This window comes from Pelophylax lessonae (assembly GCF_965119305.1).
Source record: "Pelophylax lessonae genome assembly, chromosome: 5".
In the NCBI taxonomy this organism is placed as follows: Eukaryota; Metazoa; Chordata; class Amphibia; order Anura; family Ranidae; genus Pelophylax; species Pelophylax lessonae.
The window spans coordinates 31,502,808-31,521,092 of NC_138772.1; the positions used below are offsets into that span (position 1 = coordinate 31,502,808).

Below are 18,285 nucleotides of genomic sequence, written 5' to 3' on the forward strand. Positions count from 1 at the left end.
GGGGATTGGAGGACCTTAATTATGAAGAGCGTCTGCAATCGCTTTATTTATTCTCCTTGGAGAAGAGACGCCTGAGGGGGGACATGATAGCAATTTATAAATATCTTAATGGGGATCTCGGCATAGAAAAACAGCTATTCAGTCGAAGGGATTGCATGAGGACTCGAGGGCATACAATGCGATTAGAGGAGAAGCGTTTTAACCTCAGGCAACGTGGGGGGTTCTTTACTGTTGGGGCTACAAGATTGTGGAATTCTCTACCACAAGAGGTGGTTTCTGCGGGAAGTATGGTGGCTTTCAAAAGACTCTTGGAAATACATCTCAAGGATCAGAACATTCAGGGCTATGTGAGATGATTACAGCCACACACACCTATACAGGTTGAACTGGATGGACTATTGTCTTTATTCAACCTCACCTACTATATAACTATGTAACTATGAGCTGTAGGTATATTTATAAGCAGGGGCTCCCTGAGCCTAGAATGTTGTTTTAAAGGTCCCTCCATGTTCAAAAAAGGTTAAGAAAGGCTGGGTTATTTTATAAGGCTTTGCCGTGCTCTACATTCACTGTAGGCTACAAGAAATATTACAGAGAGATTGTACATAACACACACTAAAGATTAAATTCTACACAGCTGTGTTTGATACCTACCAGCGAGGATGCCACGATAAGCAGGAGGTACAATCTGAGCAGAAACTCCATTTTCAGATGCCGTGATTGGCCTCAAAACACGCTGTTTTGTTGTGCTCGCCGTGAGTAATGAGAAACAAGAAAAAAAACTTTCCACACGAAAAAGCCTTCAGACTCCAGTCCAGAGCTCTGTAACAAATAATAAAAAAAAGAGAGTTAGAAGAAAGAGACAAGAAATTATACCAATACATTCTCTGTACTGCCTGGAAAATGACAGTGAAACTGAACCGCGGAATATTGTATTTTTCTTTTCAAAGGGCCGTTGAAGTGTAAGTGTTTTTGAAGGACGCTCGACAAAAGAACTGGCAACGGAGATAAATGTATTGGCGGTGCAGACTCTCGGCGCATTCCCACAGTGCCGCCCTCCGACGGAAAGAGCCGTGACCCCCCTCCCGCCTGCCGTTGGGTTCGGTCTGCACTATTTCTAGACAACACCACGAGTGGCTTTGAGGCAATTGTGAGTGTTATTTAAAGCCAGTCTATAGATGCATCCTAGTCCCTTCTACATAGCTACTGTATAAAGCAGGGTTTCTCAACCAGGGTTCCATGGAGCCCTAGGGCTTTTCCAGAGGTTGCTAGGGGTTTCTTGGGTAAAGAGCATTTCTGCCTCTCAGGTATGTTTCCACTGACACCATTGATCTTTTTAGCTCTCTGAAAGGGGAGAATTATTCCCAATGATCGTAAGTATAAGGCACATTCTTCTCACTGACCATTACATTAATGTCTCATGACCTGTAGATATAGTCATTTTTAGCAGGGGTTCCCTGAGACAGGAACGTTATTTCAAGGATTCCTTTTTCTGGAAAAGGTTAAGAAAGGCTGGTATAAAGACTCTAAATTAGGGTTTCTCAACCAGGGTTCTATGGAACGCATGGGTTCCTCCAGAGGTTGCTAGGGGTTCTTTGAATAACCTCTATCTCAGAAAAGTTTCCACTGACACTATTGATCTTATTAACTATCTGTAGGGGGGGGGGGGGTGTTCTTCCCAATGACCACAAGTGTAAAGAGCATTATTCCCAATGACCATCACACTAATGAATCATGAGTTGTAGATATAGTAATTTTAGCAGGGGTTCCCTGACATGATAATGATATTTCAAAGGTTCCTCTGTGTTGAAAAGTTTGAGAAAGGGTGGTCTAAAGCAACCTTTTTCATCCAGGGTGCCCAGGCACCCTTGGCTGCCTTGAGGTATTTTCACGGATGCCTTGGCAAAATGCCTAAAATTGCCAAAAAAATGTATACAAGCAGGTAGATGGATTAGGCCTACCTTTTAGTTACTCAAAGCCACAGATTTTTTTTTTGTGCATCATTACAACCTTCTAGCCGCCAGCGCCCTAACAACTATCTATTAACCTTTTATGATGAAGTGAGCTGCCACCTAGATAAAGGTAAGCCTGTGGATGTGGTGTACCTGGACTTTGCAAAGGCCTTTGACACCGTTCCCCACAAACGCTTACTGTACAAACTAAGGAAGATAGGTATGGACCATAAGGTGAGTACCTGGATAGAGAACTGGCTCCAGGGGAGAGTACAGAGGGTGGTGATTAATGGGGAGTACTCGGATTGGGCAGGTGTGGAAAGCGGGGTCCCCCAAGGTTCTGTCCTGGGACCAATCCTGTTTAATTTATTCATAAATGATTTAGAGGAGGGGATATCTAGTACAATCTCAGTATTTGCGGATGATACTAAACTAAGCATGTGAATATCTTCTATGCAGGATGTGGAAACCTTACAAGCAGACCTGAACAAAATAATGGGGTGGGCAACTAAATAGCAGAGGAGGTTTAATGTTGAAAAATGTAAAGTAATGCACTTGGGGGCCAGAAACCAGAAAGCAAGATACTCACTAGGGGGGGAACCTCTGGGTGAGTCTAGGATGGAAAAGGACCTGGGGGTCCTAGTGGACAACAGGCTTGGCAGTGGCATGTGCAAAATGAAAATCAGCACAATCGATAATTGATCGATTTGCTATACCAAAACTTTTTCACTAAAGAGTATAAGATAATAATAAAAAAAAATAATAGTACGTGGGGGTACTACATTATTGTCAAGCACTTAAAATAGCACCTATCTTTTTATCAATATTTCTGGATGTTGTCATATATCTATTAGGCACTTTATTATATTTTGGCACATATTCACTTTAGCGTTGTACCCCCATGTACTATTATTGGCAGTGGCACGCAATGCCAAGCCGCTGCAAGCAAAGCCAACAGAATACTGGGATGTATAAAAAAGGGGATTCACTCCAGAAATAAAGAGATTATTCTCCCACTCTACAAGACTCTGGTCCGGCCACATCTGGAGTATGCTGTCCAGTTCTGGGCACCGGTCCTCAGGAAGGATGTGCTGGAACTGGAGAGAGTCCAGAGAAGGGCAACAAAAATAATTAGGGGAATGAAGGGCATCAGCTATGAGGAAAGACTACAAGCACTGAACTTATTCTCTCTGGAGAAGAGACGATTGAGGGGGGATATGATATCAATGTACAAATTCTGTACTGGCGACCCTAGCATAAGGAACAAACTATTCAGAGAAAGGGAATACAATAAGACACGTGGCCACTCACTAAAACTAGAGGAAAGGCGGTTTAACCTTAAAATACGTAGGGGGTTCTTCACTGTAAGAGCGGGAAGGATGTGGAATTCTCTTCCACAAGCAGTGGTATCAGCAAGGAGCATCGATAGTTTCAAAAAACTTTTAGATGGGCACCTTAAAGACCACAACATACAGGGGTATACAATGTACAACATACAGGGGTATACAATGTACAACATACAGGGGTATACAATGTACAACATACAGGGGTATACAATGTACAACATACAGGGGTATACGATGTACAACATACAGGGGTATACAATGTACAACATACAGGGGTATACAATGTACAACATACAGGGGTATACAATGTACAACATACAGGGGTATACAATGTACAACATACAGGTGTATACAATGTACGGTTAATAGCAAACACACACACATCATAGGTTGAACTGGATGGACTGATGTCTTTTTTCAACCTCACTAACTATGTAACTATGTAGTAATGTCATCAGTGTTAATAAGAAGGGGGGTTGATTGCCTGCGCAGCATCCTTGTTTGACCGTCCGCTACCCCTCTCCATGAGCACTGGGGTCACATTAGCTGAGTGATGGAGAGAAACTAAGGGAGAGGAGAAACACTGGAATACTAGTCAGTATCAGTGTGCAAAAGTGTATTTGCTTTGGAAGGATAAATCACCTCTTATGTTGGATGTCCTACATGTGTCAATGCTGCCACATTATGAAAAACTATTAGAATAGATTTTTTTACATTTTAGAAAGGGGTGTATAATTTTTAAAGGGTGCCTTGACTGAAAAAGGTTTGAGAAACACTGGTCTAAAGGCTCTAATTCCTGCTGAATGCTAGCGTTTAAGCAATCGCCATTCTTAATTGAGCACTTTTTTGCTAACTACCTTACTCAACACTGTGGTGTGTATTGTATGTTGGTGGTTGCTTAACAGATGTAATGGAATAGGGTTCAGAGATCTACCCACCTCCCACCTCCCACCACTGTTTTTCAACAGCCAAATTTTCAGTACCATTTTTATTGGGATGTTTTAGGCAAATACCTATCACAATATCTCATAAAACTTAAAATTTTATTTTTACATCATAAAAGAATGAGCACAGTTTAAATTACATAGAGGATGACATTCTGTACAACAGCTTTAATTAGTTGTAGTTCATATAATATACCCACGTTTGACCCAGAAGGGATCATGCATAACTGCTTTGAGCTTGATATTTCTATACATATTCCAGAGTCAGGACAAACTGAAGCATTTCAAACAATGTCTTCTTCAGGGAAAAGGGGTATGCAATATACAGTATCTCACAAAAGTAAGTACACCCCTCACATTTTTGTAAATATTTTATTATAACTTTTCATGTGACAACACTGAAGAAATGACACTTTGCTGCAATGTAAAGTAGTGAGTGTACAGCTTGTATAACAGTGTAAATTTGCTGTCCCCTCAAAATAACTCAACACAGCCATTAATGTCTAAACCGCTGGCAACAAAAGTGAGTACACCCCTGAAATAAAATGTCCAAATTGGGCCCAAAGTGTCAATATTTTGTGTGGCCACAATTTTTTTCCAGCACTGCCTTAACCCTCTTGGGCATGGAGTTCACCAGAGCTTCACAGGTTGTCACTGAAGTCCTCTTCCACTCCTCCATGATGACATCACAGAGCTGGTGGATGTTAGAGACCTTGCGCTGCTCCACCTTCTATTTGAGGATGCCCCACAGATGATCAATATGGTTTAGGTCTGGAGACATGCTTGGCCAGTCCATCACCTTTACCCTCAGCTTCTTTAGCAGGGCAGTGGTTGTCTTGGAGGTGTGTTTGGGATCGTTATGCTGGAATACTGCCCTGCAGCCCAGTCCCTGAAGGGAGGGGATCATGCTCTGCTTCAGTATGTCACAGTACATGTTGGCATTCATGGTTCCTTCAATGAACTGTATCTCCCCAGTGCCGGCAGCACTCATGCAGGCCCAGACCATGACACTCCCACCAACATGCTTGTAGGCAAGACACACTTGTCTTTGTACTCCTCACCTGGCTGCTGCCACACACGCTTGACACCATCTGAACCAAATAAGTTTATCTTGGTCTCATCAGACCACAGGACATGGTTCCAGTAATCCATGTCCTTAGTCTGCTTGTCTTCAGCAAACTGTTTGCTTATAAATAAAACAAAAGATATCCAAACACCAGCACACAGCAAACATAAGAAATACATGCAAACCACAAACACTGGTTCAAATCATTTGGTGGAGGGGGGATTATAGTGTGGGGTTGTTTTTCAGGGGTTGGGTTGGCCCCTTAGTTCCAGTGAAGGGAACTCTTAAGGCGTCAGCATACCAAGACAATTTGGACAATTTCATGCTCCCAACTTTGTGGGAACAGTTTAGGGATGGACCCTTCCTGTTCCAACATGACTGCACACCACTGCACAAAGCAAGGTCCATAAAGACATGGATGAGCGAGTTTGGGGTGGAGGAACTTGACTGGCCTGCACAGAGTCCTGACCTCAACCCGATAGAACACCTTTGGAATGAATTATAGCGGAGACTGCAAGCCAGGCCTTCTCATCCAACATCAGTGCCTGACCTCACAAATGCACTTCTGGAAGAATGGTCAAACATTCCCATAGACACACTCCTAAACCTTGTGGACAGCCTTCCCAGAAGAGTTGAAGCTGTTATAGCAGCAAAGGGTGGGCCAACTCAATATTGAACCCTACGGACTAAGACTGGGATGCCATTAAAGTTCATGTGCGTGTAAAGGCAGGCATCCCAATACTTTTGGTAATATAGTGTATTTAAAGCAAACCTGTTGCTTTGCATTGAATGTGTGTAATCGGTGCTTCCCGATGCATTCTCATTTAATTACAAAATGACAAAAATATCCCAGGCCAGTGTTCTTTAATTTCCAAAACGTGGGCAGCATTTCCTGTTGCCTTCGTGCTGAGCAGAGACAATGCGGAGCAGAGAATCTCCGCTGCAGCAACACAAAAGAAATAATGATATCCATATGCCTAGAACAAGCGGCGTCTGTGTGAGTTCCGGTTTTTGCTGTATTAGTTATAAAAATATCTCCATGCGTGGTGATTGAGAACGCATTCGAGGACACAAAGGCGCATTGCTGGGTGAATGATGGGGAAGGTGCGCAGGTCAGGCAGGCAGAGAGAACTCAACAGCTGGTGAACTCCCAATGGCTTATTATTTATTTATTTGCCTATTGTGTTTACATGGAAGCCAGGTTTGCTCCCTATACAAGGGGCCTGTTGTTCATGCCGAATCTTCAGCTCATCCCCCAGGCGCTGTGAATAAAGGTGGATTTAACCACTTTACCACTGGAGGATTTTGCTGTCTTACGTCTGGGCCACTTTTTGCGATTCGGCGCTGTGCGACTTTAACTGACAATTGCGCGGTCATGCGACGCCATACCCAAAGAAAATTTACGTCCTTTTTTTCCCACAAACAGAGCTTTCTTTTGGTGGTATTTGATCACCTGTGCGATTTTTACTTTTTGCGCTATAAACAAAAAAATAGCGTTTATTTTGAAAAAATAACAATATTTTTCACGTTTTTATATGAAATTCCCCCCCAAAAAAATGTAAAAATCTAATTTTTTTTACATTTTTGGCCAATTTGTTTTCTGCTACCTATGTTTGGTAAAAAAAAATCATAATAAGCGTATTTTGATTGGTTTGCGCAAAAGTTATTGGGTTTACTAACTAAGGGAAAGATTTCTGTCATTCTTGGTGTTTTTTTTTTTAACGAGTATCATGGCGGCGATCTGAGATTTTTTTGCGGGACTGCGACATTGCGGCGGACAGATCGGACCCTTGACTGACATTTTTGACACTTTTGGGGGTACCAGTGACATTTCTACAGTAATCAGTGCTATACATATGCACTGTTACTGTAAAAATGACACTGGCAGGGAAGGGGTTAACTTTTTATTGGCGAGGGAGGGGTTAATGTATGCCTGGTGCTTACTGACGTGTGTGGGGGGAGGTGACTGAGTGACACAGGGACAGATCGCAGGTTCAGCTATGCTGAACCCTCTCTGTTTACACAAGCGGGCGGATCTCCAAACTCGATTCCCCGACGATCGGGGAAGAGCGGCGGCGATCGCCGCCGCTCCTCCCCTGGCCCGACTCCCGCTGTGAATGAATACATTGGGAGTGAGCCTCCGGCGGCGCCGCCCACAAGGGGAGGAGTCCAGCGATGTAGGTCTACGTCGCTGGACGATAACTAACCACTTTGCCGCAGTAGAGCTCGAGTGAGCGGTCGGCAAGTGGTTAAAGGGACGCTACAGTTCATCTTCAGACAGCGCACATTTTGGATCATTGTTGTGCTAAGTATTGATGTGGATCTATCCATACATTTGTCAGTATTCCACTTATTTAGATCCCGTGGGTGGGTGTTGAGGAGCCAGGGGAGGACTGGGAAGGATGGCAGGGTGGCAATTGCCCCCCGGGCCGCCCTGATGCCGGGTAAAAAGGCCGAACTCAGGGCTGGATAAATGTAGAGGCCAGACACTGTATACAGCTGCCGGTCACCGCTATACAATGTTATATTTACAGAGCTGCAGCAAAGCGGTATGAGTGTGCAGAGTACGCTCCTGCACCCAGCCTGCACCCGATAGGAGCTTTCTAGGCCCTGCCTGGCGTGGTGTCATGTATTTTTGTTAAACCTCCTTTGTTGCTATAAACATTGAATTCTGTTACCACATTGCATCATGTTTGTCTTGCTTCATAACATCAATATCCGTTATAAAACCAGGTGGGCACGAATGGTGAGCAGATTGGATGGTTCAATGGGCCACTTAATTGAACTTGCCCCCCAGGCCTAAGGCCTAAGGCTGCCAGCCCTCCCCTGTGAGGAGCACAGGGTACACATTTTCATATCACTCAGAGCTCTTTTTTGAATTTTTTTTTTTTGGGTCAAATCAGCATTCAGTGGCGGTTCACATTTGTGCGATTGCGGAGATCACATGTAATTTGGAGCACACTGATCCTAAATTACATGCGATCTCATGTGCGGTGCGAATTTCAGCCATACACTTTGCTATCACGCACATGAGGCTTTTTTTATCTGCAGCAGAATCGGATCGCATAGTGGTTCACACCAGTGCGATCCGATTCTGTGCAAACTTGCAGATAGCACTGCAATATGCAATCGCAACTGGGGGTTGACACCCTAATTGACACCCCCTGCATATCGCATATGGCAGTGTGAACTGCCAGAGGTGCAGATGCGATGCGGGATCATGCATATTCGCAGCGTTCCCGCATGAGCGGGGTGGTCCTGTCCTCTGTCCTGTCCCCTGTCCTGCTGTGGTCCTGGTCCTGGGGGGGGGGGGGGTATGGTGTGTGGCCTGGTGTGGTCTGGGGTGGTATGGTGCGGATCGCCTGCCGCCCCTCCCCGGCCCAGCCGCCACTGATCAGCTCCCTAGGCCCTTCGTATGTGTAAGTCACCTATATAAGTGTCTGTTTGTGGGCTTTCTTGTGCATCATCTTTAGAAGAGGCTTCCTTCTGGGACGACAGCCATGCAGATCAATTTGATGCAGTGTGCGGTGTATGGTCTGAGCACTGACAGGCTGACCCCCCCACCCCTTCAACCTCTGCAGCAATGCTGGCAGCACTCATACGTCTATTTCCCAAAGACAACCTCTGGATATGACACTGAGCATGTGCACTACACTTCTTTGGTCGACCATGGCGAGGCCTGTTCTGAGTAGAACCTGTCCTGTTTAGCCGCTGTATGGTCTTGGCCACCGTGCTGCAGCTCAGTTTCAGGGTCTTGGCAATCTTCTTATAGCCTAGGCCCTCTTTATGTAGAGCAAGATTTCTTTTTTTCAGATCCTCAGAGAGTTCTTTGCCATGAGGTGCCATGTTGAACTTCCAGTGACCAGTATGAGAGAGTGAGAGCGATAACACCAAAGTTAACACACCTGCTCCCCATTCACACCTGAGACCTTGTAACACTAACAAGTCACATGACACCGGGGAGGGAAAATGGCTAATTGGGCTCAATTTGGACATTTTCACTTAGGGGTGTACTCACTTTTGTTGCCAGCGGTTTAGACATTAATGGCTGTGTGTTGAGTTATTTTGAGGGGACAGCAAATTTACACTGTTATACAAGCTGTACACTCACTACTTTACATTGTAGCAAAGTGTCATTTCTTCAGTGTTGTCACTGAAAAGATATAATAAAATATTTACAAAATATTTGAGGGGTGTACTCAGTTTTGTGAGATACTGTATATTGCATACTCTTTTCCCTGAAGAAGACATTGTTTGAAATGCATCAATGTGTCCTGGCTTTGGAATAGGTATAGACTTTTATATACTTTTGTGAGATACTGTATATATTAAAGGTTTATGAGTGTATGTACTGTCAGTCTAAAGTCTAAGAGGTAGATGGTGACCCAGGATGCCTGAACAAAGATGGCACTGTCCTAATGGAAGAAAAGGCAGATGAGGGCATTGTTGGGGGATAGTAAAGTGACCTGTAACTAGTATTACATACTTGTAAGTGTTACACTGACACACTACTGAGCATGTATTAACCACTTAAGCCCCGGAAGATTTTACCCCCTTCCTGACCAGGGCCTATTTTGCGATTCGGCACTGCGTGACTTTAACGGACAATTGCGCGGTTGTGCGACGCTGTACCTAAACGAATTGGGCGTCCTTTCCTTCCCACAAACAGAGCTTTCTTTTGGTGGTATTTGATCACCTGTGCGATTTTTTTGATCATGCGCTATAAACAAACAAAGAGCGTCAATTTTGCAAAAATAACAATATTTTTCACATTTTTTTTTGAAATTCCCCCAAAAAAATGTAAAAATCAAAATTTTTTTAACATTTTAGGCCAATTTTTTTTTTTTTACCATATGTTTGGTAAAAAAAATCGTAAAAAGCGTATTTTGATTGGTTTGCGCAAAAGTTATTGCATTTACTAACAATGGGAAAGATTTTTGTCATTTTTGTTGTTTTTTTTTTTTAAAGCGTAATGGCAGCGATCTGCGATTGTTTTTGCGGTACTGCGACATTGCGGTGGACAGATCGGACCCTTGACTGACATTTTTGACACTTTTGGGGTTACCAGTGACATTACTACAGTAATCAGTGCTATACATATGCACTGTTACTGTAAAAATGACACTGGCAGTGAAGGAGTTAACTGTATTGGAGAGGGAGGGGTTAAGTGTGTCCTAGGGGCGTGCTTCTAACTGTGATTGGCTGTGGCTGTGTGTGTAAGAACAGTGATCAATGGTCCTACATAGTAGAACCGTTTGATCATCATTCTTACACAGGGGAGAATGACAGGCGGCTTTGTTTACATTAGCCGCCTGCCTTTCTCCCGCTGTCACGGACGATCGCGAGTGCCCAGCGGACATGGGGTCCGCCGGGCACACGCGCGGGGGGGGGTCTGTGACCAAACGGGAGCGCGCCTCCGGCGGCGCGCACTCGCTATCCGCACCCTTACAGGCTAGCGACATTTTCCTACGTCGCTCTGCCTGTGAGAGGCTGACTGTCGACGTAAATAGTCGTGCGGCAGTCGGCAAGTGGTTAAAAATATATATATCTGATGAAATGTCCACTTTGACTATACATTTTGACCGGAGTGCTCCTTTAAGCTCCATCAGCATTTAACACACAAGGCTGTCAGCAGACAGAAATTGTTTTGGCTCAGCGAGTCACTCACTTCCTATTTAATGAGGAGGAATTTATTCTTGTGCAGGTTTCTTCGCAAGTACAGAATCCAATTACTAGCTAACCAGCATTCTGGTGTCTTCAAGAGATGACAGAGAGAGACAGAAAACAGCGAGGAAAGAACGGGGCACAGGATGTCCTCGGTGACATTCACGCTAGTCTTGGTTCACTAAACCGCTGTAACTTCATTAGCGGAATTCTGAGCACATATCTCCGACGCTAAGCAGCCCCCAGATTAGGTTATGGTGTAACAAAGCAATGTGATGTTATCTGGCAGGTGGGATTGGAGAGGATAATTAGAATTTTCATGTTAGCGTGGCGATTCCGGTGCAGAATTTCACAAGTTTACGCCCTACACTGCCCTCTGTGCTGCTACCATTACTACCTTCTTCTCATTCCAGCCCACCATCCCTTCTTGACCCTTACTGGAGCCGGCAGAGAATTGGAAAGAAAGAAACAAACAATTCTGTTTCAAGAAGTGACAGTTGCAGAGGAAGTAGATTTCCATAAAGTGTATGCATAGCCCAAACTATTCTTTCACTTTTGAATAGATTAGGGAAGTGTTAAAACCCCTATCAGGTTCATTTTTGCTGTTTAGGGAGATTTCCTATCACTTCCTATCATGGGGACTCAACAGGAAGTAAGAGGAAATCGCTGCAAAGTAAGGGTAAATCCCCAGGATTGTCAACCAGGCAGGTTGAGAGGTTCCAGGAGGATTGTTTTATTTGCAGGAAACTGGCTTTTAAGTTTCCTCGTTGTTTTGTAAAGTCCAGTTGGGGACCTGGAGTCTGGAGATTTCGCAGCGATCTGGGTGGGAGGAAATCTCCAATCCTGGGACCAGGATTTAGGACAAGCCAGGACACTGATGGTTCAGGTGTGGCTGTGTCTTTTAGTAGAGACAGGATGAAGGTTCTGGGCTTCAACCACCCGAGGAGTCTTGGCAAGCAAGGGAGAAGTGTGCATTTCTGCACAGTGCAGTCTGACAGAGCAGACGGCCCAAACCTGTGAGCTTGAGCAGCAAGGAAGCTGTGAAAGAGAGTGTCAGTAGGGGTACAGAGTGTGTGTCCAAACAGGGACACTGATACAGGGTCAAGAGGACCGAGATAAAAGCCTGAGCAGCAGTACTGACCACAGAGCCAGGTGGCTTGGTATTATTCAACTATTAAAACGTCAGTTGTGACGAAACGTGCGTAGGGAAGGCGTGCTGACGTCACTACTGTGTATCCGGAAGTCGGGCGGCGGGGGCTTTGAATGTGTTTGACAAGCGCTTATTTTACCATGAAATCGTGAGTGTATTTCTTTTCGTTTACCTAATTAAATAGTATAACTGTATAGACCATCTGCACTATTGGGGCCCCTTCTTTTCTTGCATATACTTGCTTGATCATTGATTTGGACGAGGTGGCTGGTGGTTTGCTTGCTGGACGCTGCGGATTCCTGTATTCAACAGGACCCGGTCAGGAGAGGAGTCTCACATTGGAACTGGCTTCTAGGCTATCTAGAGTGTGTGCAATGTGATCAATCTTTTTCCATCTGGTAAGCGCATATCCCTAGCATGCTTCACTGCGGCTGATAGAGTGATCTCTGGTGGCGGATTTATCAACTCTGCATCTGCACTTTGGAATCTTCTATTTTGGACTATCCTATTTGATCTTATAGGCATAATCTGTGTTATCTGCCTGGACTATTTGCATGACTTTAAGAATATCTGAATCATTGTTCATTTTATATTTTTCAGTGTATCATTTTTAGCGCAGCTTTCTATTTGACATTATTCAACTATTATTACTTTACTGCTGTGTAAAGTTGAAACCTCTGCATGGGAATCCTGGATGGACTGTTTTTCATTTTTCTTGAATAAAAATGGGCCAACAAGCCCATGAATGGCACAACTGGCGTGGACTCAGCTCACTGGTAAGCTCTACATTAAGTGTCCATTCACACTACCGCGACTTGTCAGCCTGACAAGTCACGGTCCGTCGCGGGCCATGCAGTGCTACAGGACCCGTTCTAATAGGAGCGACACAAGTCGCTCTGACTTAGAAAAAGGGTCCTGTACTACTTCGGGGAGACCTCGGAGCGACTTGCATATACATTCATTATATGAAGTCCGTGCAAGTCGCGCCGAAGTCGCAGTGCACGGGACTTCACAGGTCGCCCCCGAAGTCGGAGCGACCTAGTGTGAACCGGCACTTAAGCTAAATAACCCCAAAATATTGCTATATATATATATATATATATATATAAATATATATATGGCAAGAAGAATGCAAAGGCTGACAGGTTGTCCCTCCTTTTGCATTCTTCTTGCCATTTATTGTCTCAGGAAAGCACCCACAACCAAGACAAGCTGCACTTATGATCGGCCATCTCCTTCCTAGCTGTTGTTGGGTTGACTGTGGCAGGAGGCGAGGGGAGCAGGTTGTCCCCACGTTTCTAAATGCTTTCTAACTCTAGTTATGAGGCCCATCCATCCTGCCCCCTCCCCTCCTGCCGCAGACCATCTAACAACAACTAGAAAAGAGACAGCTGATTCAAAACTGCAGCTTGTCTTGGTTGTGAGCACTTTCCTGAGACAACAACGGCAAGAGGAAGGCAATGGGGAGGGGTAGTGTCAGCCTTTGCATCCCTCTTGCTGTTGCTTGTTTCAGGAAAGTGTTCACAGCAAAGAAAATCTGAACTTTTCAAATCAGCTAACTCCTTCATAGCTGTGGTCTTATCGGTCACGGCAGAGGGGAGGGGGCATCTCAGACCTCATAACTAGGGTTTAGAAAACATTTAGAAACTTGAGACAAAGTGCTACATGTTATGAGATCTGACCTGCAACCCTCTCTTCCTAACGCAGTCAATCTGACAACAGCTACAGCTTGGCAACAGCTAGGAAGGAGACGGCTGATTCATAAGTGAAGCTTGTCTCAGTTGTGAGCGCTTCCCTAAGACAAGCAACAGTAAGATCAGCCATCTCCTTCATAGCTGTTGTTGGATTGACCATGGCTGAAGAGGAGAGGGACAGGTCCGACCTCATAACTAGGGTTGGAAAGCCCTTAGAAACATAGGACAAAGTGCTACATATACTTTGTTTCATATAGGTACATACCTGTAAAATAAAAACAATTCTAATGATTTGTTCTTTAAGCCCACCATGCACATTACAAGCTGACTGCACAATGTCCTTTAGCTCTAGCAATTCTTATGTAGTACAAGAGCAAGGACGTAGCATCAGGGGTCACAGGGATTGCAATTGTGACCCCTCCCTTGCTCCAGGGGGCTCGTGTGGCCTTCTTGTGATATTAACATCACCCCCCCCCCCCCCAAACTCAACTAAATCCCAGAGTCCTGCAACTCCTGCAAAGTGATAAAAAAACTTACCTGGCCATGCTCTGATGAACCAGATGCACCAGGCAACTCCTTAAAGTCTGTAAATTGAGTAAGCTGGGCAAATAATTCAACTGAAAATAATCTATTAGGGTATGGCCAGTTTTAGACAGTTACAATATAAAACATCCCACTGTGTAAACCACTCAGTGAATGTGAGAAATGAAAGTGCTAAGTGCGTCTGCTAAGAAATCACTAAAAAACCAAGGCAAATGAATCAGAATAAAAATATGTGAAAATAGTCCACAATGTGATCCAAATGTGAATAAGGAAACTTAAAAAGCTCTGTGCTTCTCCTTCACCTGTGATGCCAAGCCTCTCACCTCCCATTAAGACCCCTGTTCCCAGTGGGTCATAATCAACTGTCCCTCCTGGGGATAATAGCAGTATGGTGTAATGGACTCCACAGGTTTTCAGTCTATATGAGGGATCCGGAGATCTCACTACACTCAAGACTAAAGATGCGGCGTCCCCAGACAGGCTCCGTCCCCTGTACGCGTTACGTCAAGGATGACTTCATCTGTAGTTTTTTTTTTTATATCATCTGTACAGCCCGCACAGCTGATGTGCCCTCATTGTGAGTAACATCTCTATTTTTAACAATAAAGTATTTGATCAGAGAGAGAGCACTAGATCCCATTCTTTTTGCTATTGAGGAAATTTGGAAGGAATCGGATACCTGATCCAGCCCATGACTGTCTCCATACCTGCCACGAGAGAAGAAAATGGTCGCACACCACCATGGAATCCAATGAAGAAAAGTTCTTTATTTACATAAGTGGTACAAGGTACAGCAGGGTAGGACAGTAGACGCGTTTCACACCACTGTTATGTGCTTGTTCACAGTGACAGTTCTCAGTGAACAAGCGCGTAGCAGTCGTGTGAAACGCGTCTACTGTCCTACCCTGCTGTACCTTGTACCACTTATGTAAATAAAGAACTTTTCTTCATTGGATTCCGTGGTGGTGTGCGACCATTTTCTTCTTTCATGCTTCTCCTGGTGGCGATCCGAGGTTCAGCACCCACCTTGAATCGTGGACTTTGACTAGCCTGAGCGATGTTATCTCTCTTCATTGTCCATACCTGCCACACCACTATTATCCCTAGAGGATGAACAGCTGATCTTGATCTGCTAAGCACAGAGGTCCCGTATGAGGCATATCCATGCTATTAGACTGAATACCTGTGGAGTCCATTACACCATACTGCGATTATCCCCATGAGGGACAGCCGATTATGACCCACTGGGAACAGGGGTCTTAAAATGGTTGTAAACCCACTTTAAAGACTTTTACCTATAGGTAAGCCTATATTAAGGCTTACCAATAGGCAGAGATGTATAGTAACTAAGTAGAACTACTTCACTACGGTACTTAAGTACCGAAAGGCGATATCTGTACTTTCCTAGAGTAGAATTTTTTTCTCCTACTTCCACTTTTACTTCACTACATTTTTTCGATGATTTCAATACTTCTACTCCAATATTTTTTTTTTGTGCTGCATAGTTACTCGTTACTATTATAAAAATTACCACTGCCAGAACAGTAGATGGCAGGTTTCATGAAGCTCAAAACATGTGTATTATCAGCGCATACGAAAATAAATGCTACTGTATGTATAAATAAAAGCTGCATTTGAAATAATAAAAAACAATATGATGTTCAAACTTTTGACTTCTTTCTTTAATAACTACATAACACAGTACTTGTACTTTTACTTTCAGTACTTGAGTAGCAATTTTTTTTTCAAAACTACTGGTACTTTTACTTTCAGTACTTGAGTAGCAAAATTTTTAAAAAAACTACTTGCAATACTTAAGTACAAAAAATGTTGAATACTTTAGTACTTCTACTCAAGTCACTTTTTGATCGAGCATTTCCACTTCTACTCAAGTCACTTTTTGATCGAGCACTTCCACTTCTACTCAAGTCACTTTTTGATCGAGCACTTGTACTTTTACTCAATTATGGGTTTCGAGTACTTTATACAACTCTGCCTATAGGTGCTATAAATAGCTCCTAAACTTGCACCGTTTAGGAGATATTTACAGTGCATGCAACTGATAACGTAATCGGCGCATGAGCTCTGAAGGAACGGTCAATGGTGCCGTTCCTTCAGATCCCAGTGCCGTGAACGGCAACAGTGATGTAATCGCGCCTCCGGCCAATCAGAAGGCGGGAGGACGTGATCCAGGAAGCAGGAGGGCCGAACATGTCAGGCGTCCTGTTGGCACTGCGGGGGCTTCGTTTTTAGGTAAGTACTTCATAATGAGCTAGTATGCGATGCAAACTAGCTCATTATGCCTTTGTCTTTACAGTTTTTTTTCACATTTTATTTCAGCGCGTTTACTTCCTCTTTAATGGGAGGTGAGAGGCTTGGCATCACAGGTGAAGGAGAAGCACGGAGCACTTTAAGTTTCCTTCTTCACATTTGGATCACATTGTGGACTATTTTCACATATTTATATTCTGATTCATTTGCCTTGGTTTTTTAGTGATTTTTTTAGCAGATGCACTTAGTACTTTAATTTTTCACATTCACCGAGTGGTTTACACAGTGGGATGTTTTCTATTGTACTTCCGTTTCTTGATTTACATCTATTATCTTGATTATTTATTTATTTATTTATTTATTTTATCTGGCGCTACACTTTTTTGGTATACAGATTGCATTTGTGGAGTGGACACACACAATAGTGATTGCAGCCAGATTGATTGATTTATTATTTTATTTGATTCACTTATTTATTTCACTGTTTGATTTGCGCTGATTGTATTCACTTTATAAGTTTTAGGGCTCTTTCACACGGGCGATCCGATTAGATCCGCCTGTCAGTTTTTTAGGCGGATCTGATCGGATCCTCCATGCAGCTCTATGGGGCAGCGGATGTCAGTGGAGACACCTCTGCTGACACCCGTTGCCATCCGTATCCGATCCTGTCCGTGAAATCCGGACAGATGGAAACCCTATTTTTCCATCCGTCCAGGGATCGGATCGGATCGGATGAGAGCGGACAGGCGGTCCGCTCTCATCTGATCCCCCATAGAGAGCAGCGGGAGCTGTGACACCTCCCTCTCCGCACTGCAAGCGGAGACGGAGCTGTCATCCGCCGGCTCAGCGGGGATCGGTGGATCGATCCCCGCTGAGCAGCATGGATCCGCCTACGGAGGCGGACCGTGTGAAAGAGCCCTTAGACAGTTGTCACCATAACAATGATCCCAACAGGAAGTTTTCCCATCATGTGACAACTGTAAAATTGTGGATTACAAATTGACTTTCTTTTTCTATGATAATACTAGTGCTTGTTTTCCAAATGTCATACAATGTGAGCCAATCTAAATGTGTACTAAAATATTAATAGCAATATAAATGTCGGTGCCAAGCCTGTGGGGTTACAACATTTTAGCAACTTTTAGTGCCAATTTGCAGAACATTTTTTAGTTTGTTTTTTTTTTTCCCTCCCAGCCTTTCAGTTCCAATGAGTGTCAGGAATACGCTCCAACATTAATATTGACACAGGTAGCACAGACACTTTAACCACTTGCTTGGCATTTTTTAAATGTGTTGCACACATGAAATGGTGTAATTGCAATTTTAATTTTCACAAGGTTATAGGAAACGCAACCTTCCGTAGGCACAAGAGGAAAATTTCCCACCCAGGATAGAGTTGGTCACGCTGAACGCCTTGGGAGTCCCAGTCCTAGTTCCTTAGAAGGGGCTTTAGGGGGATGATGTACTTCAGAGGCGTAACTAGAACCTTCAGGGCCCCGGTGCAAGAAACCATGAAGGGCCCCCCGGACTCTGGCTGGGGCCCTTCCCTTCAAGCCTAGGGCTCTTCCCACTGATCCTGGGGCCCTTTACTCTCATTGCGGGGCCCTTTATTACGGTCCCGCAGTGGGACCCTTTCACAAGTTCTGCAGTGGGCC

General features: G+C 44.1%; 1 protein-coding gene across 1 annotated transcript in view; it reads right to left on the reverse strand.

Moving 5' to 3' along the window:
- ADCYAP1R1 (ADCYAP receptor type I) overlaps positions 1–18,285 on the reverse strand; it is a 419,514-nt gene that overhangs the window by 294,901 nt on the left and 106,328 nt on the right. The window contains exon 2 of the mRNA XM_082258031.1: positions 655–822. Coding sequence (XP_082114157.1) covers positions 655–705 — 51 coding nt within the window. The 5' untranslated portion in view covers positions 706–822. The remainder of the gene's footprint in view (positions 1–654; positions 823–18,285) is intronic.